We start from the raw sequence: 27,380 nt of genomic DNA, 5'->3' as shown, positions 1-27,380 counted from the left end.
TTTACAGGTTACATTTACACAACGTCAAAGGCCTAAACATTCCCCAGAAGAGATCACAATTGCTATATCTGCTCCAAAAACACAAAACACACATAGTGTTTTTACAAGAAACCCACTTCCGAACGAATAATATACCTAAACTCTACAACCACCATTTTCCTACGGTTTACCATGCAACCACGGACAGCTCCAAAACTAAGGGAGTTGCCATACTATTCTCAAAACATTGTCCATTTCAAGTATCTGAAATCAAACAAGACACTCTGGGTAGATATCTCTTTATCAAAGGCACCCTATATAATAGGCGAATTACATTAGCGAACATTTATGCTCCTAACAAGCGACAAGTTCCATTCTTCCGTGAAACGTTACAATTACTTACTGAATTCTATGAAGGTATGGTAGTACTAGGTGGGGATTTTAACGTCACTCTGAATCCAACACAAGACTCCTCCAACGGATCCTCCTCTCTTCCGTTCAGAGCTTTACGTGACATTAAAAAACGACTGCAAGAACTGACATTACATGATACGTGGCGCACCTTGCACCCGAACGACAGAGACTTCACATTCTATTCGCACCCCCATGATAAATATTTCAGACTGGACCATTTCTTCATTTCCCAACAGGATTTGACGTTCGTTACTAAAGTAACAATATACCCACTGGTGCTCTCGGATCATAACCCTATTTCTATGACATTAACCTTCCCACAATCTTGTACCCCAAATCAGATCTGGCGTCTTGACCATTCCTTGTTGACTGACACAGAAATTACACAAAAGATTAACTCTAGATTAACACTATACTTTCAAGAGAACAGCTCTGAGGACACCAAGTTTTCGAGCATTTGGGCAGCACATAAATGTGTTTTGAGAGGTGAATTCTCATTAGCCGCACACAGACACAAATTGAGAAGGCAACACTTACAGGCATTATCTGCCAAAATTCATGCACTAGAGCGGTTGCATAAAGCATCCCTTGCTCAACGCACACTATCAGAGCTGCTACAGGCTAGAGGAACTTAGACAGGAGCTGAACAAAAGATTGCACCGTAAATATGTTTTAACGCAGAAACTCTTTTATGAGTTTGGTAAAAAAAATCCGGAAAGCTCCTGGCAAAGGCGATACAGCACAAAAAAGTAGCGGCAACTGTACACAAAATAATAGATTCTAAAGGCAAGGCCCACGTTACAACAGAAAATATAGCTAAGCAATTTGTAGATTATTTCTCAAAACTTTACAATCTACCCCCTACCGACTCGATTACTCAGGACGTCACCAGGCAAAAAGAAATCACAGAATTCCTTTTGCAATATGGGGTATCCCTGACCTCGACGGAGGACTTACAGACTTTAGACGGTGAGATTAGTAGTGAAGAATTGTTGAAGGCCTTGAAACTAAAATCTGGTAAAAGGCCTGGCCCGGACGGCCTAACTGTCGGTTACTACAAAACCTTTCAGGAAGTACTCCCCACCTTCTTAAAACTTTAAATTCCCTCTCTCCTACTGACCCAGTGAATAAAGACCTGCTAGAAGCCCACATCACACTAATTCCCAAGCCAGATAAGGATGTCACAGTAGTCTCAAATTACAGACCCATTTCCCTCCTAAACGTGGATATGAAAATATATGCCAAGATCTTAGCTAATCGCCTCCTCTCGATTCTCCCTAATCTAATATCCCTCGACCAAGTCGGTTTTGTCCCTGGCAGGGAAGCCAGGGATAACACCGTTAAGGCCCTACATATTCATCATTGGCTTACCAGTAGGACACAGCAAAGGGGCTTCTTTCTTTCATTGGACGCGGAGAAGGCGTTCGACAGGGTGGCCTGGGACTACATGTCAAAAACTCTACAAGTGATGGGGTTCCCTGCACGCTTTATCCAAATGGTGTTACTGTTGTATTCTTGCCCTACGGCCAGGATAAGAGTCAACGGTCGGCTGTCGGACGCCTTCTCCGTGTCGAATGGTACCCGACAGGGCTGCCCACTCTCCCCGCTCATCTTTATCCTTACCCTGGAACCCTTTCTGCGAAAACTCGGGAGCGAACCCCGACGTTAAAGGTATTAATATCGTCGTTAAACAGTACAAATTGGCGGCTTATGCGGACGACATTCTCCTTTTCCTCTCTGACCCGATAACTACACTGCCCAATGTATTGAAAGACTTTGCACTCTTCCACAAATTGTCCAACCTAAAGATCAACTTTTCCAAATCAAAAGCCCTTAATATATCCCTCCCGATATCTACAGTCAATCAATGTAAACTGAACTTCCCCTTTAGCTGGGAACCTAAAGCTCTGACATATTTGGGAATTAAAATTCCAACCACTCTAGGCGATCTTTTTGAACTAAATTATAGACCAATCCTACAATCCCTACAGTCAGATCTCCTCCGATGGATGGATGGTAAATTCTCCTGGTTCAGCCGAATTGCCATTATAAAAATGACCATTCTACCTCGCATTCTCTATGTAATGCAAATCGTTCCAATCAAACTTCCTGCATCCTTCTTTACTACTTACAAGAAAATATGCAGGAAGTTCATCTGGGCTTCTAAATCACCTAGAATAGGTTGGGACAAAATGACGATACCCAAAAATAAAGGGGGCCTTAGCCTTCCCGATATTCACAAATATCACTTGGCGTGTCACCTCGCGAGAATAATTGATTGGCATGTACATAAGTCCACAAAGGATTGGATTGGTCTTGAAGATTCCTTCGACCCTATCCCTATCACCCACCTACCATGGATATCTGTGCCTTCGACACCTAAGGCATACTCCCTACACCCATTAACGGGAGCATCGCTGGGGGTTTTTAGGGCCATAGCCTCCCAACATGATTGGTCCCCTAATCCAGGCCCGATGACCCCACTTAATAGAAACCCGGATTTTTTGCCGGGATTACATCCACATAGTCCCACAGATGATTCGAGAAGATTAACCATTAGGGCATCCCAGTTTGTACATAATATCTCGATCTTGTCACATAGCGAGATGATCTTGCGTTTTCCAGATTATCATATTCCGTTCTTTAAATTTTTACAACTCACACACTTCCTGACTGAGGCACGTCCAATCTCATTATGGAGCAGACAAAAAAAACCTTTTGAAACCTTATGCCTGAGCACAACACCTTTGCGACACCTCATCTCTGAGTTGTACACACTTTTATTTGCCAATCATAATCCCAAACACACCCCAGTAGTTCGAAAGTGGGAGAGAGAGCTGGATTTAGACCTACCTGGTAGGGATTGGGAAATTATTTTTGAAAACATTCATAAAAGTTCGGTCAACATTTCAACCCAAGAAAACTCTTATAAAATTTTTGCCAAATGGTATAGAACGCCAGACATCCTACATAAGTTCCACCCCTCTGTCTCACCGATGTGCTGGAGATGCTGTCAAGACGTGGGGTCTATACTACACATCTGGTGGGACTGCCCCCTGATTAAACCCTTCTGGGAAAAAATACATAAGGCAATTTCAGATATCTCATCTTATACGGTGGACTTCTCACCTACACAATTCTTATTACACTATACGTCCATACCACAATCTAGCTACAAGAAATCCATCATACCACACTTTATCAACGCAGCCAAGCAATGTATACCACTTCTTTGGAGGTCAGTAATTCCACCCGCTCCAGCTGACTGGGTCAAGCGAGTGGAAAAAATTTCCGAAATGGAACAATTGATCCATCAAGCAAACGATACCCCAACCAAATACTCTACAAGATGGGCGGGCTGGCTTCACTTTAGAGACTCTTCGCAATTTACTGAGCTCATCCGGGTGACCTGAGTTACTCTTTACCTCAACTCTATAATCTCTTACAATACACACGCACGAGGACAGATTGGACATACCATAAGTTTTGGAGGCGCAACTTTCGGGTACCTTCTTTTATCTTCTGACTCATAAAGTATACAGCGCATGTTCTCTGAGTTCTGATACTCAGGCACTTCCATATCACTTTACCTACAGAAAGCCCCGACGAGTGAATACCTGCTGGTTTCGCCTCTGAATTTGGGAGATCCACTCTGCCGCATACTAATTATATACGCTTGTTCATGTTCAGTAATCGTTATGTCCTGTATTACTACAATATATATATATATATATAGCACACACTCTTATAGACTCTTGCACCGGATGCCTCTTACACTTAGTAATCACAACTATTAAGCTACTGGGTTAAACTGTAGGCTCCTATCAGGACGGTTGACTCCTAGCTCCCTCTGCACAGCAAGTTCCCAGTCGGGTTGCAGAGGTCGAGAAGGGAGCGACCGACTATCCCACATGTGCAGATAACCCTATCCAATAAATTGACACTGAATTGTCCCATGGGTCATCCTCCTCAAGGTTGTGATCATTTTTAACTAGTCCTTACTTTTTCTTCTATGGCATGATGCTGTTGATTGTTTTTCATTAACTAAATGGTCGGCGCCAGATATGTGTCCACTTTTTGGAATTCAAGCTTGTTATATGACGACTACATTCAGACGGATGTAACATTATGCTCTTTGTTTGTACACATCGTACTGTTTTATTGAGCTGTATCTGTATTATTCTACTTAATAAAAATTATATGGGGAAAAAAAAATAAATAAATTAGAGCGGCTGCAGATTGAAAAGGGAATGTTATTTTTAATAACATTTCATTACAATATGACTTGTGTTGCAATTGTATACACTATATAATTTTTTTCTTTATTTGCTATTTTTTTACCTACAAAAAGTGGTTAATTGCTTGCCACCTGCGCACTGTCAAATGACAGTGGTGAGGTGCAGCTGTTGTTCTGGGACGCCATCATATGACGACGACCCAAAATGTCTGCTCTCGCATGCCCACGGGGGGCCTGCAGCGCACCGGTTGAGGCCTCACCGTGTTGCTAGGACACAGCGTGACGCGGTCTGTGTAAATAGCCAATTCTGTGGCTCTTTAACCATGTGATCGGCTGTGTCCAATCACAGCCGGTCACATGTAAACACGGAGATGCTGGTAATCATCTCTCCTCGCCTCACACTGACAGTGAGGAGAGGAGCGCCAATTAGCGGCATCTCCTTACAGGGGGACATCTAGGGATGTAATCAGGGCACTGATCATCAGTGCCCTGATTACAATAAAGAAATAAAGTATAAAATACAATGCAAACCAGTGGCAGGAATCAGTGCCCATTAGCCATGTCAGTCAGTGCTGGCAATCAGTACCGCCTATCAGTGCTGTTCATCAATGCCCATCACTGCTGTCCATCAATGCCAATCAGTGTCACCCATTAGTGCCACCCATCAGTGCCCATCTGTACCACCTATCCATGCCCACCAGTGCTGCCTATCTGTGCCCGCCACTGCCACCTATCAGTGCCTGCCACTGCCACCTATCAGTGCCCACCAGTGCCACCTGACAGTGCCCATCAGTGCCACCTATAGGTGCCCATAAGTGCAGCATATTAGTGCCTCCTCATCAGTGCCACCTCATCACTGCCCACCAGTTCAGCCTTTCAGTGCCCATCGGTGCTGCCTGATCAGCGCACATCAGCGAAGGTGAAAAATTACTTAGTTCCAAAATTTACAGACAGAAAAAACGTATTATATATATATATATATATATATATATATATATATATATATATATATATATATATATATATATATTTTTTTTTTTAATAAAAAACCCAGCAGTTATTAAATACCCCCGAAAGAAAGCTCTATTTGTGTGAAGAAAATGATCAAAAAAAATTGTTTGGGTACAGTATTGCATGACCGCGCAATTGTCATTCAAAGTGCGACAGCGCTGAAAGCTGAAAAATGGCTTGGGCAGGAAGGGGGTGTTAGTGCCTGGTAGGCAAGTTGTTAAAACGCTGTTCCAAACATTCAAAACTATTATCAATTATGTGATCTTTACTGAGTTATTGACTGGTTTGTGTGTTCTTTTAACAAAGGCTGGTTGCAATTTGAGCGTTCCTTCACTAGTGGTCTTCTGCAATTTCTTCCTTAACCTAAACCTTTGGCTGAGTTTGTCAAGCTACTTCTCCAGGATCAATGTGCATTGAGGATCCTCTCCTCATTTCTGAAAGAATGATATACTGTATATATATATATATATATATATATAGAGAGAGAGAGAGAGAGAGAGAGAGAGAGAGAGAGAGAGAGAGAGAGATTTTGTGCAAAGGCCCTTTAGATAAAATGGTGGGTTTTGCAATATTTTATGTCACATTGTATTTGCCTGGTGGTTTTTCAAACGCAATTTAAAAAAAAAAATACACTTTGATGAATTTTACTGCACACAACCACAATATAATACCCAACAAGATGTTATGCTAAGTAACTAGATAGCAAATATGTTACCGCTTAAAATTAGAATGACACCAAACTACGTTACCTAAAAATCTCCATAGGTGGCAGTTTACATTTTTTTGCAGGTTACCAGTTTAAAATTACAGAGTAGATCTGGTGCTAGAATTATTTCTCTCGTTCTGACGTTTGCGAGGATACCTCACATGTTTGGTGCAATCACTGTTTATATATGCGTACGGGACTTAGTACGCGTTTTGCATTTGTGCATAAGTAGGGAGGGTGCTTTCATTTTTATTTTTTTGTATTTACTATTGCCATCACAAGGGATTAACAACATCCCTTTTGACAGCATAGGCCGTGACAGGTCCTCTTTATAGAGAGATTTGGGGTCTATTAGGCCCTAAATCTCTCCTCTGGCCTCCAATGCAGCTCAGCGGACACAGATCGGTCTGATCCACTGCTCTCTTGGCCACTAGCGGTGTGGTAAACGGAGAGGTGGAACAGGAAGTGTCACTTCCAATTCCCAGGGTCACACAGAGGGAGGACAAATGTCAGTTCCCCTCTCTCTGTTCTGTGCAGTCATCGTCACCAGTGGAACGCTCCCGGGCTCCGTTATGGTAAAACCCAGGAGAAGCGCTAGTAACTTGCCTTTTTTAGATGGTCTATTCTGGAACCTCAAGCACTGTAAAATCCTTAAAATTATTGTTTGTTATGAGGCGTCTGGGCAGTTGTGTTTGCCATTATTAACCCTATCTGTTCTAACAAAGGTAGGAAATATACAGTATACACATTACTGTAATGCTGTAAATTAAGAATGCTTTCATAAATAGAAGTGTTAATATTTTTGTTTATCAATTAACAAAATGTAAAGTAAATGAACAGAAGAGAAATCCAAGTCAAATAAATATTTGTAGCGAATAGCCTTTGCCTTCAAAACAGCATCATTCTAGGTACATTTCCACAGTTTTTGAATGGACTCGGCAGATAAGTTGTTTCAAACTAACCACAGATCTTCTGTGGATATATTCTGCTTCAAATCGTTCTGTCTCTTCATGAAATCCCAGACACACTCCATGATGTTGGGATCAGGGCTCTGTGGTGGCCACGCCACACTGAAGATATATAATAGCATTGGCTGGATGTTTAGGGTCATTTTCCTTTTTCAAAATAAATTTGGGGCCAATCACACACCTCCTTGATGGTCTGGCATGATGGATAAGTATCTGCCTGCATTTCTCAGCATTGAGGACACCATTGATGCTGACTTAATCTCCAACTGTATTTCCAGAAATGCAGCCCTAAACTTGGAAGGAACCTCCACCATGCTTCACGCTTGCCTGCAGACACTCATTGTTGTACCGCTTCTTTGGGAACACACTGTCTCCTGCTACAGCCAATATTTTAAATTTTGACTCATCAGTCCAGAGCACCTGCTGCTATTTTTCTGCACCCCAGTTCCTATGTTTTCGGACATAGTTGAGTCGCTTAGCATTGTTTCCACATCAGAGGTAAGGCTTTTTGGCCGCAATTTTTAGAGACCACTTTTGGCCAGCATTTGCAGACGGTAGATGGGTGTACCTGGGTCCTACTGGTCTCCAGCAGTTCTGTGCTGATGGCACTGCTGGACATCTTCCGATGTCAAAGGGAAGTAAGTATGATGCGTCTTTCATCTGCTGCCTTGCGTTTCCTTAACTGACAATTGCATCTACAGTCCTCAACGTTGCCCACTTCTTTGGGCTTCTTTAAAATTGCCTGAGCAGCACATCTTGAACCCCCGGTCTGCTTTGAAATCTTTGTCTGAGCGAGACCTTGTTGATGCAGTATAACTACCCTGTGTCTTGTTACTGTGCATAGTCTTGCCATGGTGTATTACCTGTAACATTAAACGGTCTTCCAATGCCTCAGCTCAGAAGAGTTTGGCTGTTCCTCAACCAGTTTTAAGCCTCCTACACAGCTGTCTCAGTTAATGAATGTGTTTCAACCTATATGAGAAATTTATGATCTTTAGCATCTGCTTAGTATAATTGGTTAATCATACACCTGACCCTAATTCTACAAAATCCCTGACTATGTGCAAGTGTACAAAGTGTGCAAGTGAAAGACTTGTTGCTGGTTTGAAGCCAAAGTTTAGTCACATCGAATATAGATTTGATTTAGATTTCACACCTGCTTTAACCACTTTAGGACTGCCTCCTGCACATATACGTTGGCAGAATGGCACAGCTGGGCACAAGCACATACCTGCACGTTGCTTTTTAAGTGCCCAGCCGTGGGTCGGGAGCGCGCCGCCGGTGGCACGCTCCCGACCCGGTCCTGAGCTCTGTGACCGTGGCCACGGGACCAGCAGACCCAATCGCCGCTGATGTCCCACGATTGGGTCACAGAGCTGAAAAACAAGGAGAGGTCTGTGTAAACAAACCTCTCCCCGTGCTTCCTACTGTGGCTGTCACCGATCGTCTGTTCCCTTTTATAGGAAAAGACGATCAGTGACGTCACATGCCAGGCCACGCCCCCTACAATAAAAAGACATAACGTCATACATAACACCTACACTGCTCCCTAGTGGTTAACTCCTTCACTGCCAGTGTCATTTACACAGGAATCAGTGCATTTAAATAGCACTGATTGCTGTATAAATGACAATGGTCCCAAAAATGTGTCAAAAATGTCCGATGTGTCCGCCATAATGTCGCAATCACAAAAATCGCTGGTCGCCGACAATACTGGTAAAAAAAAATATTAATAAAAATGGTATAAAACTATCCCCTATTTGTAAATGCTATAGCTTTTGCGCAAACCAATCAATAATTGCAGTTGCAATTTTTTTTACCAAAAACATGTAGAATAATATGTATCGGCCTAAACTGAGGAAAAAAAAAAATTTTTTATATATTTTTTGGGGATATTTATTATAGCAAAAAGTAAAAAATATTGAATTTTTTTCAAAATTGTCACTATTTTTATTTAATGGCGCAAAAAATAAAAACCGCAGAGGTGATCAAATACCACCAAAAGAAAGCTCTATTTGTGGGAAAAAAAGGACGTCAATTTTATTTGGGAGCCACGTCGCACGACCGTGCAATTGTCGGTTAAAGCGACGCAGTGCTGAATCGCAAAAAGGGGATTGGTAATTTGGCTGCAAATTGGTCCAGGGCTTTAGGTGGTTAAATGTATGCACAGTACTGAATAAAGTATCTCTCAAAAGGGAGTACACCTCTCACATTTGTGTAAATATTTTATTATCTATTTTCATATGACAACACTGAACAAATTATACTTTGCTACGTAAAGTAGTAAGTGCAAATTTGCTGTCCACTCAAAATAACTCAACACACAGCCATTAATGTCTAAACTGCTGGCAACAAAAGTGAGTACACCCCTAAGTGAAAATGTCCAAATTGGGACCAATTAGCCATTTTCCCTCTCCGGTGTCATGTGACTCGTTAGTTTTACAAGGGCTCAGGTGTGAATGGGGAGCAGGTGTGTTATATCCAGAGGTTGTCTTTGGGAAATAGATGTATGAGTGCTGCCAACATTGCTGCAGCAGTTGAAGGAGTGGGGGGGGGGTCAACCTGACAGACAATGCGCCTCACACTGCATCAAATTTTTCTGCATGGTTGTTGTCCCAAAGTTTAGAGATGATGCACAAGAAAGCTCACAAACAGTTTGCTGAAGACAAGCAGACTAAGGACATGGATTACTGGAACCATGTCCTGTGGTCTGATGAGACCAAGATAAACGTATTTAGTTCAGATGGTGTCAAGTGTGTGTGGCGGCAAGCAGATGAGGGGTACAAAGACAAGTGTCTCTTGCCTACAGTCAAGCATGGTGGTGGGATTGTCATGGTCTGGGGCTGCATGAGTGCTGCCGGCACTGGGGAGCTACAATTCATTGAGCGAACCATGAATGCCAATGTTTACTGTGACTTACAGAAGTTGAGCATGAGCCTCTCTTTTCGGAGACTAGGCCACAGGGCAGTATTCCAACAAACACACCTCCAAGACAACCACTGTCTTGCTAAAGAAGCTGAGGGTAAAGGTAATGGACTGGCAAAGCATGTCTCCAGAACTAAACCCTATTGGGCATCTGTTGGACATTATCAAACAGAAGATGGAGGAGCACAAGGTCTCTAACATCCACCAGCTCCGTGATGTTGTCATGGAGGAGTGGAAGAGGACCCCAATGGCAACCTATGAAGCTTCGGTGAACTCCATGTCCAAGAGGGTTAAAGTACTGCTGGAAAATAATGGTGGCCACACAAAATATTGACACTTTGGGCTCAATTTTTACTTAGGGGTGTACTCACTTTTGTTGCCAGTGGTTTAGACATTAATGGTGTGTTGAGTTATTTTGAGGGGACAGCAAATTTACACTGTTACAATCACTATTTTACATTGTAGCAAAGTGTCATTTCTTCAGTGTTGTCACATGAACAGATATAATAAAATATTTACAAAAATTAGAGGGGTGTACTCACTTTTGTGATATATATTGGTATGCTGTGTGAATGGAATCATGTCAGAAACATACAAGTATAGCACAGTTTTCTCAAATTTGATGGCAAAAAGTGAAATATATTTCAAGCTCAATGCCAGCCTTACATTTGCTCACAGGTCAACTTTGCCTGACATCAAATCATTAAAAAGCCCTCAAACACTATCCCTCAGATCTACTTTGACTGTGTATCTAGGCAGATCCCACATCTATAGGTTTGCATATACATTTTAGTATTTTGTCGTAGCTCATTTGGAGGTCTATTTTTTCCACAATTATTTCATCCTCTACTCTTACTTCATATTTCCTTTTGCTCAGGAGACATTAAATAGGAATGTTCTCCTTCAAGATTGGAAAGAGAACCATCATTTATTGGACACAGATGAAAATATGACTACTAACAAGCACTTCTGATCTTTTGAGTGCTTGTTATTATAGACCATGTATTATGCTTCATTATTATAAGCAATGTTCAAAGCAGTTGCATTATTTATAAAAAAAAAAGTCCTCGTAGGTCTGTCCACTGTGCCAATGTTTTAACTGAATTCCATGTTGTTCCCCTGTGTATACATTACTTAAGCTTTACAAGTACAGCACAGACGTAAAGCATTTTTACATGCTTACATCATAAGAAAGAATCACATGATTTGATAAAAATGTGACAGATTATGCAAGTCCTTTAATTTGGCAATTGCTATAAAAATGCATAGGATAAAGAAAACATTTCTGATAACTGCTACATCCCTCAGGCTAGCTATAAAATCTCCATCTGCCAGAAAATGAATATTCATTGCAAGAGAATGTTTCTGACAACAAAAATCTTGGATGTTTTCCTAGTCAAGAGTGTGGCTAAATGATGGGTTCTCAAGCTTCATAGTGTTAACGCACGGGCTGACAGATGCGGATTCCAGATGCTGACATTATCCTCCTTGAGGAAGGGAAGGTAGAAGCCCATGTCTAGATGATGTTCCTTGGCCCACTCCTTTAACTTTCAACATTCAAGGAAAAAAAAAAAAGGAAGTGTCCAAATGCGTCCCCACCCCCCCCCCCCCCCCCATTCCCAACCACCACCAATAATACATTTCTAGATTGTAAGCTCTAACGAGCAGGGCCCTCTGATCCCTCCTGTATTGATTTGTATTGTAAGTGTACTGTCTGCCCTCATATTGTAAACCGCTGCGCAAACTGTTGGCGCTATATAAATCCTGTATAATAATAATACATAACTCAGTCTTAGTTCCTTTAAGTAAAGGCCCATCAAGAGTTTCAGACAAGCTTTTCACTTAAATAAATGGAAACGGTGCTGTACAATGGGCCAGCTGTGTTGATTTTTAAGAGAAAATGAGAGGCCACATGGCTTAATCGTAAACATACTGGAGAGATTCTGACAGTTTCCAAAAGACATAAGAACACACTTGGTTATTCACTCCTCATGCCATATGAGTTTTGGATGATCTTAGCCTTTATAAACTGTTACAGAGGCAAAAATGTTACTCTAAGCAGCAAAAGACTTGGGCTATGGCAGAGCCTATTATTGTCATAAATAACGATGCTGTTACTGAATCAGGCTTTTGCGGTGTTATTGTACATTTACTGTTTTTGTTCCAGTATTGCTGAAGACTGTGAATAAAACATATACATGCAAAATATTATGGCCAATACATCCACTGTTGTGAAAACAATTCCATTTATTAAATACATAAAATTGGGCTACACAAATATTATATTTGTTTATAATATTGCTAAATCCCTGTGGAGAACACTATACCTGTGAGCTGGAATGGCAGATGACTTTAAGATATTAATATACAGTATCTGTAGATAAAAGTAATGCTGGGAGTGACTTTTTTTGCCTTTCATAATAATAAATAATATGCAAATACAACTGTTTCCATAAGGAACATTGAGACAAATATCAAATTAGTTTATAATTTCCTGATCCTGAAGAAAATTGCATCCCCCATTGTATTTCTCGTTCCTTCACTGTTTCTGCACAGCTACTGGTAAGTAGGAATAGCTCAAAAATAAACGGTAGGAGGAAGAAATCCTCTTGGGGAACTTCCTAATTCTGAGACAAAGTGTCTGGTACCGCACTCGAAGACAATTATATACAAACAGACCCTAACTAGAAGAATGGAGGACTTTGAAGGTACCGTGTGTGTGTGTTACATATATTAAAACGATAAATGTTTTATTGTACAAATGTTAAAAGACTATATATGTGACATACAGAACATAAAAGATATGTAAATGATGCATGGCCACACTACAAATTTCTGTTACATATCTTTATTCATCATTTTGGCTCACTGGGCGCTAAATTAATAGATTGCTTGTTGTTACTTCAACACATTTCATGGGTCTGAGCCCACTTCATCAGGAAGATAACTACAGTCAAGCTCTGTATTTTCTATGTACATCATTACTCACAGTAGTTATATCTACCACCATCAGTTGATCATTTCCCTTAGAGCGTGTTCATTAATAAGTCCCTACAACTTGACTGTAGTTAATTTCCTGATGAAGTGGGCTCAGATCCATAAAAAACACGTCAAAGTAACAGCAAGCAATCAATTTAATGCCCAGTGGGGAGAAAACGATTAAGAACGATATGTAACACATATCTGTATTTGTAGTGTGGACATGCACCATTTATGTCTCTTTTGTGTCATATATGTCACTTATATAGTCTTAACAGTTGTACAATAAATCATTGAATTTTTTTTATATATAACTTGGTACCTTCAAAGTCCCCCATTTTTTTTAGCTAGGGTATTTTTGTATATGATAAGTATGAATAGGTAGAGCTTCTTGTGAGCTGTAATCCGACCAAACCATATTATCAACACCTCAATTTCTTCATACAACAGGTCTCAGGAATAATTAATAAGTCAAAGCAGTGATGTGCAAAATGCTTAAAGCCACACAATTCTTTCAGTTCACTGCAGCAATGCCTGTGAAGGATGAATGCTGACTGGTTGTCAAAGATTCCTATAGCTGGCAAACTGCTCTTTGCCTTATTACGTAAGCTCCAACGCATTCATTTTTGAAGGATAATGGCACACAATTTTGCTTGGACACCTAAAAGGTGTTTAGGGGATTTAATATAATTGTATATCTGAAGCTATATACAGATGAATGAAAAGCATTATTTTTACAATTTTTTTTACATAATATAATTTTAGTAAATTGGGTTGTCTAGCGTTGTTAAGGATATGGTTACACACTGGGGTTGATCAAATATAGCATGTTCACTTTACAAAGTGAATATTCACTTTGCAAGGGAATTAGCACTTAGCTTTGTGATAATTCACTTTGCAAAGAATAACAATCATATGCAAGGAAAACAAAAAAAACAAAAACAGTATTCTATCTAGCACATGATTGGATGATTGAATTCAGCACAAATTTGCCTCATTCAAGTGTTACTAAACCCAGGAGGCTGCATTCAATATATTTATCTCCCACGGTACACAGAATATGGAAATGCAATTATTTTAGTAACTATAAACTGCTAACTACCTTTTCTCATCAGCAGTTAGAGCATTATGAGTTCTATCACTGTCCAGACAAGCACTGGTTAAAGCTTTTTTCTGACTGTCCTATGAGACTGCAAGACCCCTGACTTTGTCTGGACAGTGCAGATTGTCACTGTGCTGATCACATGCGTTCTCTCAAGGAAAGAAAAAAAAAAAAACCTCTGTAGCAATACATAACAAACTGAGCATTTGCAGCCTGATTCCATAGACTCTGAGTTATCACAAAATTATCAGGTGGCAGTGGAAGAAGAGGGGAATCAGAGGAGACCAGATCAAACATCCTTTTTATACAATGCAGAGGATTAACCCCTTAGGTTCCACCATGAGTATAACAAGCATGATTTACTGCATATACAGACTAATATTACTGTTGTGGGTTTAGTAACACTAGCTAAGTGAAAATTCCACTGCAAAGTGAAACGTGACTTTGCTAAGTGCACAGCCTATACTTCTTTAATAAATTAATTCTATTGCTGTCTCATAAGTTGAGAAAGTTATAACCTGCAGTGGTGTCCCACGTACTGTATATGAAAACATTAGATCCCCCCAATGATGTATCTGTGTAGTGTGACAACAGATAGGTTTGCCTTGCTGTCAGTTGGTAACTCTTCTACAAACTCTATAACATACAAATGGAAATTAGAACATTTTTTACTGATCAAAATCATAGAGGGGCAATGGACTTTGGATCCTCCAGTGACCCATATGGCGTCCTGACTAGTGTAGCACATTCTGTGTGAGTTAGGTGGTTTGATCGTATAGCCCACCCTTCCGTATGAACTGCAGATGTGTAAGAAAAATGTCATATATGGCAGTGTTCCTGCACTACTCGGCTATTTTAATGGCCTACAGTATATAGATGGCTATTGAAAGGGGCACTTCCCGAGTTGCCACCAAACATCAGGTATAAAAATATTTTGCCAAGGCAAATAGCTCAGTGCGCATAGCATATCATTTCATATCATATTATATACATATATTTGATCAACCATGGTAAAATCTTTAACACTGCCTGCACTTATGTTGCATTTTGTGACAAAGTATTTAAGTTTATAGGTACGCAACTAAACATTCTCCTCTTAAAACAGCACTATTGTAATATACATCTTTTAGATTGTGCCAAAAAAGACCTAGATATATATAAACATAATATAAAAATTTGACTATCATCACCATTCCACATCAATTTGGCAATAGGCATGTGCAAATCTGTTATTAGCCTACAGGTATAGCCATGCCCCCCTTTAAAATTGCTCCTCTCTTTGTATCTGTGCACCCAGAAGTTTGCTAAGGCAAAATACTCTGCTGTGAAGTTTCTGATAATCTCACATTATTCTTTTTCGCTTCTATTATGTTCAGTTTAGATTTAAAACAGTAATGACCTGACTCACAATTCGAAATAGCATGAAATGCATTTAATCATTTAAAACTCATAATATGCACTATATTACCAAAAGGACTAGGGAGGCTTGCCTTTATGCACACATGAACTTTAATGGCATCCCAGTCTGTAAAGTTCAATATTGAGTTGGCCCATCCTTTGCAGCTACAACAGCTTCAACTCTTATGGGAAGGCTGTCCACAAGGTTTAGGAGTGTGTCTATTCGAATGTTTGACCATTCTTCCAGAAGAAAATTTGTGAGGTCAAGCACGGATGTTGACAAGAAGGCATAGCTTGTAGTCTCCACTCCAATTCATCCCAAAGGTGTTCTATAGGGTTGAGGTCAGTATTCAGAGCAGGCCAGTCAAGTTCCTCCACCCCAAACTCGCTCATCCATGAGTTGAAGCTGTTATAGCTGCAAAGGGTGGACAAACTCAATATTGAACCCTACGGACTAAGACTGGGATGCCATTAAAGTTTTGGTAATATACTGTATCTACTGAAGGGACTGCAACATACAACTAACAGTTTCTCCATTGCTGATATACATTTTAATTTCAACTGTCATCAACTTTTTATATAGGTATGTCATACAAGTTTTGTTTAAAGCGATACGTATATCTTCCTTTCTTGAATTTACAGCTGAAACACAGATCCGTGATCGGGGTTGTCTCTGGGATGATAGTTTTTTTTTGCCCAGGCCAAGTTTCCAAAAGTTGGAAAGCATATTCATTTGTAACGTAGCAATTTAATCCAACTACCCTTCTGTCTTGCTTTATCTGTTCAGGTTTTTTGCACTGAATAAACTTCTCACACTGACAAGGTCTAGTGCAGTTCCCAATTTTTAACTCTTCTGCCTCCACTGTAAAATGTCTCCCCAACCAACTTCCATAAACCTTTTTTTTGTGTTTTAACAACATTTCCAAGCCACTGTTGGTGCAAATTTTTAGACTGCTTAGTTGCCTGTTATATACAGGGGACATTACACTGTGTATTGTCATACTATACATATACTGTATATATCATATTGGGGCTAAAGGAAAAAGAGAGCAAGCAACCATTTGAAAAAGTCCTGATGTGCCATCATTACAATCTACAAAATAGGGGAAGAAAATCCAAATTTCGGATCCTTTTCTGCAGGCATGTTCCAGACTAAATAGGCCACCAATATGGATTTAGCTTTTATACAGAATGAATATGCAACACTGTAGCCAACAATAATTACCGTAAAGCACCATTAGGACTGAGAGGATGTTTGACCTTGACAGTTATTCACCATAATTTAGTAACATGCTATTCCCATAAGAAATGTGGAAGTTCATCTCTGTTGATAAATACTTAGGTATACATTATGCATTTACAAAGCTTTTCCCTCCACTAGAAGTGGTAAAATGATAGTCATATCAGGGGTGTTTGTACTTTCAGAAGCTCGAGCACATATATTTCAAGCATCATCTCCACACCAGACCAGACAAGTTCCTCCTGAATGGGTTCTCTTCCTCAGGATATGGTCTCTTGTAGGGTGTGTACAGTATTAAGAACCATAGCACATGGAAATGTTCTCTGGAAACAAACCATCTTCAAGTTCTTGTGCCCGTTGTCAAAGAGGAGCGATTTTTTTTTTTAGTTCTCATTGTGACATTTTTTGTCTCTTGTTTCACAATCGCTTTGGTGATTGATATCTATTTTCCTGCCCCTCTCTGCGCTGGGTTGTCATTCACTTTAGCTGCAGATGTGTTGACTGTTATGCTTTAGTGCACGGGCCTCTTTTTAAGCTGACATCGTCAAGGCCAAGTTGTCCCGTTCGATCTCTGCCTCTTTCTGCTTTGAAAGTTATCTGCAAAACAAAGTAAATATGCTTGAAAGAAAACTACAGTAGATCAAATCTACATTTTTTTTTTCCCATAAAAGTTTTTATTTTATGTTCAAAAATAAAGCAATTGTACAACCAGAATAACATTAGTACATACAGTGGGGACGGAAAGTATTCAGACCCCTTATATTTTTCACTCTTCGTTATATTGCAGCCATTTGCTAAAATCATTTAAGTTCATTTTTTTCCCTCATTAATGTACACACAGCACCCCATATTGACAGAAAAACACAGAATTGTTGACATTTCGCAGATTTATTAAAAAAGAAAACTGAAATGCAGTTTTCAATATGGGGTGCTGTGTGTAAATTTATGAGGAAAAGAAAATGAATTTACAGTAAATGATTTTAGCAAATGGCTGCAATATAACAAAGAGTGAAAATTTAAGGGGGTCTGAATACTTTCCGTCCCCACTGTATACTTGAACATAGTGAATTCAACTGTAAGTATAACATATTACACCATTAGAGTTGTCAATAATGGTTGTCTCAACGTGAGAAACATATGTAGTATGGAATCTTAGCTAAGGTGTGTTGTGATGATCAGCTGATGATTATTCATCAGTAACATAATTTAGAAATACTCTAAATAGATATTTCATTCACATTGCGTCAAGGCTGAAGAAAACCTCTGATTTACTAATTAACCAAAAAGATCCCAAGCTGTCCAACCTGCTAACCCAACACAAGGACAAGCAGGACCTGGACCTGAGGGCTCAGATTGACTCGGCTAGATTGGAACTAAACCTTTGTTTAACAACCAGGGCAGAAAAGAACATTGGATGGACAAAATTTTTATACCCAAGTAGATAAGCCGGGAACAATGTTAGCACGCAGATTAACTCCCAGGCCCCATCGTAGGACAGTCCAAAGATTAAACAGCTTGACGGGTCCTTTACACAAAACCCGCAAAATATACTTTAATATACCATAATCTTTTCCATTCTTATTTCACCTCCTTATATAAAGAGCCAAAGACTCTACAACCAGGCATTATAGACTATTTCATTAAGGACCTACCTCTCCCATCCCTTTCTGATTCTCACAAAGAGATACTGGATGGGGCTATCACTATAGAAGAGGTAATGTCTGTAATAAAACAAGCGCACGCCTCAAAAACTCCGGGTCCAGACAGGTTCTCCGCCTCTTATTATAAGAAATTTGCCCAGATATTAGCGCCCCACCTGTTGGAATTTTTCATGGCCATGCGAGATGGGGCTCACCTGGGGGGGAGACCTAAATAGAGCAAACATCTACCTAATACCGAAGCCTGACAAAGACCACAGTGAGGTGACAAATTATTGTCCTATATCGCTTATTAACGTGGATTTGAAATTACTAACGAAAATGTATGCTAATAGACTTAACATCTTCCTAGAAAAAAAATATGTCCATGTAGATCAAGTGGGCTTTGTCCCAGGACAACAGGCGTCAGATCAAATCCGCAGGGCAGTGGACATTATAGCTTTGCTCCACTCTAATTGGGACGGCTTAGGAACCAAATGGGGAATGTTGTTATCATTGGACCTTCACAAGGCCTTTGATTCTCTTTCTTGGCCTTTTCTGCTCCACATTTTGAGACAATGGAATTTTGGACCTAAATTCCTCTCTTTATTATCTGTACTATACTCTACCCCCTCGGCTAACATTGCAGCCTTTGGCCACAAATCGGACCTGCTACAAATTAGAAGGGGAGCCAGATAAGGCTGTCCCCTTTCGCCGCTCTTATTTATAGTTGCTACAGAAACACTGGTGATTGCCATTAGGTCCAATCCTAATATACATAGTGTATTCAGCAGAGGCAGAGATCATAAATGCGCATTATTTGCGGATATTTTATTATTCATTACAGACCCTATCAAATTTGGCGTCACTTCTCTCTATATTTGGAACAGTATCAGGCCTGAAGGTCAATCAATCTAAATTGGAGGCAATGAATATTAATCTATCTGCCTTAACCTGGACCACTGTATACGCTTCTTTTCCATTTCAGTGGTGTAAACAGGCCCTCCCCTACCTAGGAGTTAAACTCACCACAGACGTATCTACCCTATATAAGGCTAATTACACCCTTCTTCTCTCTTCCACGACACAGAAGATTTAAAGAACTGGCAGAGCCATGGTCTTTCTTGGATGGATAGAATAGGTACCATTACAATGATGACTCTTCCCAGAATGCTTTAGTATTTTAGGTCCCTACCAATTTCAGTTCCCGCAACATTTTTAAAACAACTCCAATCACTCATTTTCAAATTTATCTGGACCCATGGAGGTTGCAGAGTGGCCCGGTCTTCCTTGTATGTCTCAAAGGTGGATTAGGGGTACTACACTTTTTGCGTTATTATAGTGCGACCCAGCTGGTACAACGCTACCAAATTTATTCTACAACCTATCACCGTGACTGGGTCGACCTAGAGGCACTGGCAAGTTCTCCTCTCCCCATGGACCTCCTAAAGAACATAGAGCCGAGCCCCTCTCTCTCTCTCACTCATTGGGCCTCTGAGATAGGATGTGCAAAATATACCCCCTAAGGCCACCACATATTCCAGCGGCCCCCATTTTTGGAAACCCACACTTTCCCCCAGGATAACATCCACAACAATTTGCATGGTGGATCAATAAAGGTTTGTACAAGATAGCACATTTCATAGATAACAAGGGCATCACAAAACCCTCTTACTTTCGAGACACTTTAGACATGCCTGAGGCATTTTGACTCTCCCAAATTACCCATTATTTACAATCGCTTTGTCGAGACCAGGGCGACATCACCACTAGAACATTTTATGAAAATAAATGCCTCAGAGGGCCTGGGACGCGAGGCAGTATTTCAGAATTGTATTGTTTGTGTTTTGCTAACGGACCAGGGCTCTAAACTTTCCTATCAATTAGCTTGGGAGGCGGACCTGGGGGAGACGATTAATGAGGATGTTTGGTCCAAGTGGTCGACCATGGTGCACAAGGGAATTTTGAATACTTCCCTGGCAGAGGCAAATTACAAGGTACTGTCACGATGGTACCTTGTTACGACGCGGATAACCAAGATCCACACGGATTCCTCGCCTCTCTGTTTCACCTGGTGGACATGTTCGAAAGTCAAGAGATTTTGGATAAGAATTTTAACTTGGTTTATTTGGCGAGTGAAAATACCTAAAAAATACCTAAAGACATTTATTTTCTGACCTTTCGAGTGAACTGCCCAGACATCTCAGAACCCTCATCTTTTTTATCCTCTTGGCAGCTGAGATTACCATAGCGTGAGCATGGAAAACCCCTCTGATAAATTTAGCATTAGTAAAAAACTAAATTTCCTGGATCATGATAAATGAAAAATTAACTAGTATTCTTCGTGACCAACAAAATCGATTTGAAAAGATTTGGAATCCTTGTGGAATCCCAGTTGCCGTGAGGAGCGCGGTCAGTAGCCTGGAGCGTGGGGGTTGTTTGCACATTCTCCCTTCCTCTTTTTTCTTCCTCTCTATTTCTCCTCTTCTTTCATCTCTTCATATAAACTTTTACTTTGTCCCCATAGCTGGGTTCCCACATTGATAGTGGGCTCTACAGTATATTCAGTCCAGTGTATACTTATACTTAATACCTAGGCTTTCTGTTATAACTCCAAGCTGGGAAATCTGATTCCACCACACGACAGTCCCTCTACAGGGAATTTCACTGTTTCATCTCCCCCCCCCCCCCCCCCCCTGTTTTTCAAGGCCTTCCTGGGTTACACCACATTGGCCTTGACCTGTTATAGAGGTTATTAATACTATCGTTAGGTGTACAGGGAACAGTTATTGATAGTGTGTGTTAGGCACCTTATGAATCACCACTTTGCTTAAGGATTGGAATGGACAGGGTTAGTACCTTTGTTTTAGTACAATTATATAATGTTCCAGTCGTGATATTCTGAGACCCACTATTGTAACACTACTGTTGACATAAAACTAGAGCAAAGTAGAAAGGAAAGAGAAAGGATGTCGTCCCCGATAGGGTGCCCTTGTTGGGAAGGAAGAAAGGATTGAAGGAAGTAAGGAGATAACAGTAGTATGTCAAGGTACTACGTTTGTCCAGTTTTCATGTTTGCATGAAAAAGAGTTGAATGATGTAGAATATTTGAAGATGATCCAGGGCTGCCATGTTTCATTGAAGTTGTCTTTTTTCATGAGCTATTGCCCTGATCTCTTCCATTTTGTAGAGAAGGTGTACCACTTCTAACCATTCTTTTGTCGAAGGGGCTGTGGTATTTCTCTAGTGTCTGGGTATCAGCGCCTTTGCGGCAGTGAGTAGGAATCTCGTCAGTGATTTCTTATATCTTCTCATTGAGCAATTGGTGATGTACAATAAGCAACATGCTGCATTAAGGTGGATCTTTGTGTCAGTAATTTGTTTTATGATTTTGTTTACTCAACTTCAAAAGGACTGAATCAGGGTGCACTCCCACCATATATGTTGTAGGGTTCCTCTATTCTGATTGCAGTGCCAACAGAGATCATGGACTGTAGGGAACCATTTATGTATTTTGGTCGGCGTGTTATACCAATTTGTTAGAAGCTTCAATGAGGTTTCCTGTAATCGCGTGCTAATCGCACACTTAGGTTTAATGCAGTTTATCAAATCTACATTTCAAAGTTATTTTTTTCACTTCATATCTATATGTTGGCATACAAACATGTGCACAGAAGCACCTGAACAACTCACCTGTGAGAGGTACACGTTAACCTGCTTGTGTATAACAGTGAGTTTGTGATAAATTTAAATGGCCATACATTTATATAAGAATACATTTATACACACACACTGTATATATACATTCTGTGTAACCATATGCTTTTATCAGAAGGACACTAATCTCCAACTTCTTGTGCTTAATGTATCATTTTTCTTTTACCTTGACTTTAGAAATGTATTTTATAAATATTAAAAAGATGACACAAAGAGGATGACATACAGAAGTTTAGGTTTCTGCTGAACAATCATAACATTTTCCAGACATGTAAACTGAACCTATATCATGTTCTAGATAACACTTCAGTGTTTATACTGTACATGGATAAGAGTTATGAAACTATGAGTAAATCAGAATGTACAATTGAGGACAATGAGACTTAAATGAAGGAAATCTAAGGCCCCATACACACTATTAGATTTTCTGCAGATTTTTTTCCTCAGATTTACAAAAACCATGTAGTGCAAGGGCCTACCCGATTGCATACACATTGAAACTCTTAAGGTTTGACCTCATATTATTTTTGGTTTTAGTAAATCTGAAGACAAAAATCTGCAGAAAATGTAATAGCGTGTATGGGGCTTAAGGCCCTGAAGAGGAGGTGGCTCCTCTCTAAAAACATACTGAAGCAGTAAACATTAGTAGCAGAAACAAAAATCAAGGAAAGGTTAAGCATTTCTTAGTACAGACGGAGTTGTAATGGTCTATTTATTTATAAAGAAAATAAAAATGATATATCAAGATAGTAAAGACAAGCACGTCAAGGTTAACATTAGAGAATTATAAGTAGTGATAATGACAAGGAAGGACAAGTGTGTACTTTATAAAATGACAGTTCTAAAACAATCCCTGAAAATTATCTAATTGTACTTACACTTTTGATTCCAGATCCAGGCAGGGTTATGTGCGTCTCTCCCCAACCATGACTTCCATTCCTGCCCCATACAGGAGGCCCATGTGCCCCAGACCTTCTTAGGAAGACTTGTAGTTTTCCAGAATTTTCTCCTGACATAAAATGTCTAAACGACAGGCAAATATCTTCAGGATGTGATTGATGTCCAAGTGGAAGAACTAAGCGAGCTACTTTTCCAGCTTTCCCCTTTGGTTGCATGATTGTTAGATACTGTCCTCCTAAAAACATACCACGCATAATTTGAGAATAAAATAGAAATTTAGGTAATCAGAAGGGCGAGTTTCATCATCATTTTAGTAAATCAAAGCTATTATGCACCAGTAATTTTAGAACCAATGTGGACATGAAACACTAGTATTTAAAAACCGAACCAGCGAATTGAAAAAAAAAAAAATATATGATTCCCTCAGCCACACATTCAATGTGGATGGGGGAATCCTCCCACTTTGCTATTGTGCTCTGATGGCAAAGAGTCTTCCCCACCATCAGAATACACTAATCAATGCTGCCAGCTACAACCTGTGGCACTGAATGATTTGGAAAAAACTTGACAGGCTGGTTGTACAGAAGTCAATCAGTGGATCAACTTCTGTACAACCAGAGTGCCCATACATAGATCACAATTTGGCCAGTTCAGCATGGACTAGCCAAATTTTGATCCATGTATGGCTGGCTTTGTTTTTCTGTATTTGCTGCGTGTTTAAAGAGATAAAACAAATACATGTGCATGTACTGCAGAGATGTACTAAATATATATATATATATATATATATATATATATATATATATATATAATTTTTTTTAAGTTGCCTTAAATTACACTTTTAGTAAACTTGTACTTCAATAAATCCCCACCAACCTGCTTGCCATGCTAAATACTCAAGTTATTTTCCTCCCTATTCAATCATACTTCATTGTGTGGTCTAGCATTGTACAGCCTTTATCCCAAAAAGGTCTGCACGCACACTGTAGTCCCAATCATTCCTTTGGGTAAGCCATTATCCACAGGACAGCTAGAATAGGGTTCACCTTATAAATGAAAGGGACCACAGCTATTGTATAGTATATAATTATTAGTTTTCTGTATTTATATGTTTTACCAACCTACTGTCCAATATTGTGGGTCTTGCATCGCAGTTTAACCATCTGCAGTCTGCCTGTTATATAAAACAGACAGACAGCACAATGCTGAGGACAGTCATATTTTGCCCACAAGCAAAATACTGTGATCACTGTGTCCAGTGGACACAGCATATTAATCAATGACAGCATCACAAAACGTAAACAAAGGCTATAGTTAGCAGCATATACCGATCAGCTGTGAGAGAAAGGGAGATTTTTACATCCCAATTAGTAGCAGCACAGGTACCAATGTAACTCAGCATCAGTGTTCTGACTGCCAGCTGTATCAGTACCAGTGTCACTTAGTACCAGTGTAAGCCAGCACCAGCCTCCTGATCACCACTATCACAGTACAAGTGTAAGTCAGCACCAATCTCATTATCCCCAGCCACACCAGTACCAATGTCATCGAATACCAGTGTAAGCCGGCACTAGTATCAGTATTGGCCTGCACCAGTGTTCTCATCGCCAACCATACCAGTACCAGGGTCATCAGGTACCAGTATAAGCCAGCATCAGTCTCATGATCACCACCAGTGCCAGTGTAAGCTAGCACCACTGTACTGATCACCAGCCATGCCAGTACTAGGGTCACCTAGTACCAGTGAAAACCAGCACCATTCTCCTGATTGCTGCCAGCACCAATACTAATGTCACCTAGTACCAATGCAAGCAAGCACCAGTGTCCTGATCGTCAGTCATACCAATAGCAGTGGCATCAGGTACCAGTGTTTGCCTGCAACAATCATAACAGCCACAGCAATACAAGCACCATTATAAGCAAATAATAATGTCCTGATAGCTAGTCATACCAGTACCAATGTTACCTAGTACCAGTGTAAGCCACTGTCCTGATCGCTAGCCACACCAATACCAATGTCACTTAGTACCAGTGTAAACCAATACCACTGTACTATTGCCAGCCACACCAGTACCAGTGTGATCTAGTAACAGTGCAAGCCATCACCACTGTTACGATCACCATCACCAGCAACACCAGTATCAGTTTAACAAGTACCAGTCTCCTGATCACCCCCAGTACCAGTATCTCCTAATGCCAGGGTAAGCCAGCGCCACTGGCCTGATCACCAGTCACATCAGCACCTATGTCACCCAATACAGATTTAAGCTAGCACCAGTCTCCTGATGGCCACCAGTACCCAAACCCCCCCCCCCCCCCCGCCTCCTTTCTTCTTTTCTTTTTTAATGGAACATATTCTTTAATTTTGCAGCATGTATGTCCATCTTGCTGATCTATATCATTTTGCTATATTTCTCTACATAAACTTTGATGGGTTTCCACTTTACCTACAAGCTGATATTCTGATCCCTACTCTTATCTATTAGACTACAGAGATGACTCTTCTACAATATACCCACATGTTTTACGTTTTGTAATTGTTTTTATACTACTACATCTTCTGTACAATGTTGACTTTCTGCATTTGTCCACATTAAATCTATCATCTAACTGTTAACAATGCTATTTTGGTTAACTTCTCAATTCTCTTCCAATTTCAGCATACATATGAATCTAAATTATGTATGTATTAACCCCCCTGGCGGTATTCCCGAGTCTGGCTCGGGGGGGAAAATTCAGTACCATTAGCGGTAACCCCGAACCAGACTCGGGATCGCATCGCTGGATCCAGAATGAGTTTACTTACCTTCTCCCCTGGATCCAGCAATGTCTCCCCACACTGTCAGCAGCTCATCCTCCACTCAATTTCATCACATTGCTGGGTTCCGTTCCCTGCGAGCGTTGCGACGCACGGAGACGGAGAACGGCGCCAAATTCAAAAAGAAAAACACACACATTACATACAGTATAATGTAATCTTATAGATTACATTGCTGTATGTAATTATTTCACATCCCCTTTGTCCCTAGTGGTTTCTCCAGTGTCCTGCCTGCAGTTTTATATTATAAAAACTGTTCTTTCTGCCTGGAAACTGGAGATTGTCCATAGCATCCAAAACTGTCCCTTTACATCAAAAGCGGTTTTAGACCAGCTAGAAAACAGATATAATAAATTAGAATCACTCGCAGAATTGAGCGATAGCGATTTGTGGGGAGATCCGTCATCAAACACTGAAAAGTAATGACAGTGACAATTCTGCAACTGAGCAAATTTCAGTGTTTTTGATTTGATTACATTATTGAATAATTTGTATTATTGTTATAGTATTATTTGGTATAATTATTAGTTATTTATTATATTATAATTTATGATTTCATTTTTCAAACTTTATCATACCCGGGATGTCTGCTAGACTCTGGTTTGAACAGATTTAAGTGAGTTATTACTAAGAATTGCAGGACTACAATATAAACCGCCAAATTTTCATGTAAAATAATTGTATGAATCTGAAATAATCATACCACCAGGGAGGTTAACGTGTATGATTTATGGCATGCTGTTTAGGAAATGTGAACTCCCGGAAATGAATTACATGCTTACACTTTGCAGAACAAGGTTGGGACCTTACCTGAATTATCTTTGACCAGTTCCCAGTGTAATTCATTTTCTTTATCTCTAATCCAGCCACACAGTCCATTGTCAAAATTGCAGCTGTGGATCAATACTCCTACAGAAGACAAATGAAAGGCACACACACACACACACAAGAATGATGTTAAGTAAGTATAATATGCAATAGGAAACCCAGCAAAATAGCAATTGAGTATTTGTCACAAAAATGATTTAGACAAAGTCTAGCAATGGGAAGTTTGGGGCTTGCCAAAGATTTATTGATCAGTAAAAATATTAAAAAGGAAAGTAAACCATAGGATATGGTTTCAATTAAACAGGTATAATACAGTACATCTTTCTTAAAACAGAAAGTATTCATGTCTATTCATGTCTTGTTCCATCACATATTATAAAAAGAGGATTATTACTCATTTCAGGACAGTGGGCGAAGACAGGCAAATCATTATTTTATGCCCCATCAACCAGATTCACACCTAAGATGTCGTGTATAGTGCAAATATGCCCCATGGTGATGCATGTCATACCCCCCATGCA

The 27,380-nt window shown here is 40.0% G+C and overlaps 1 protein-coding gene across 3 annotated transcripts in view; it reads right to left on the bottom strand.

The window, feature by feature from the left end:
- Positions 1–12,467: 12,467 nt before the first annotated feature.
- NPNT (nephronectin) overlaps positions 12,468–27,380 on the bottom strand; it is a 148,222-nt gene continuing 133,309 nt past the window's right edge. For all 3 annotated transcript variants that reach the window (XM_077476670.1, XM_077476673.1, XM_077476671.1), the window contains 3 exons: positions 26,842–26,940; positions 23,192–23,448; positions 12,468–17,556 (listed from right to left, as the gene is read on the bottom strand). In XM_077476670.1, coding sequence (XP_077332796.1) covers positions 17,464–17,556; positions 23,192–23,448; positions 26,842–26,940 — 449 coding nt within the window. In that variant the 3' untranslated portion in view covers positions 12,468–17,463. The remainder of the gene's footprint in view (positions 17,557–23,191; positions 23,449–26,841; positions 26,941–27,380) is intronic.

Source organism: Lithobates pipiens, unplaced genomic scaffold, assembly GCF_037356315.1.
Source record: "Lithobates pipiens isolate NorthernLeopardFrog02 unplaced genomic scaffold, aLitPip1_a1.2 Scaffold_13, whole genome shotgun sequence".
Lineage (NCBI taxonomy): Eukaryota > Metazoa > Chordata > Amphibia > Anura > Ranidae > Lithobates > Lithobates pipiens.
The sequence above is the reverse complement of the archived record's forward strand: the minus strand, read 5'-3'. Positions and strand labels throughout refer to the sequence as shown.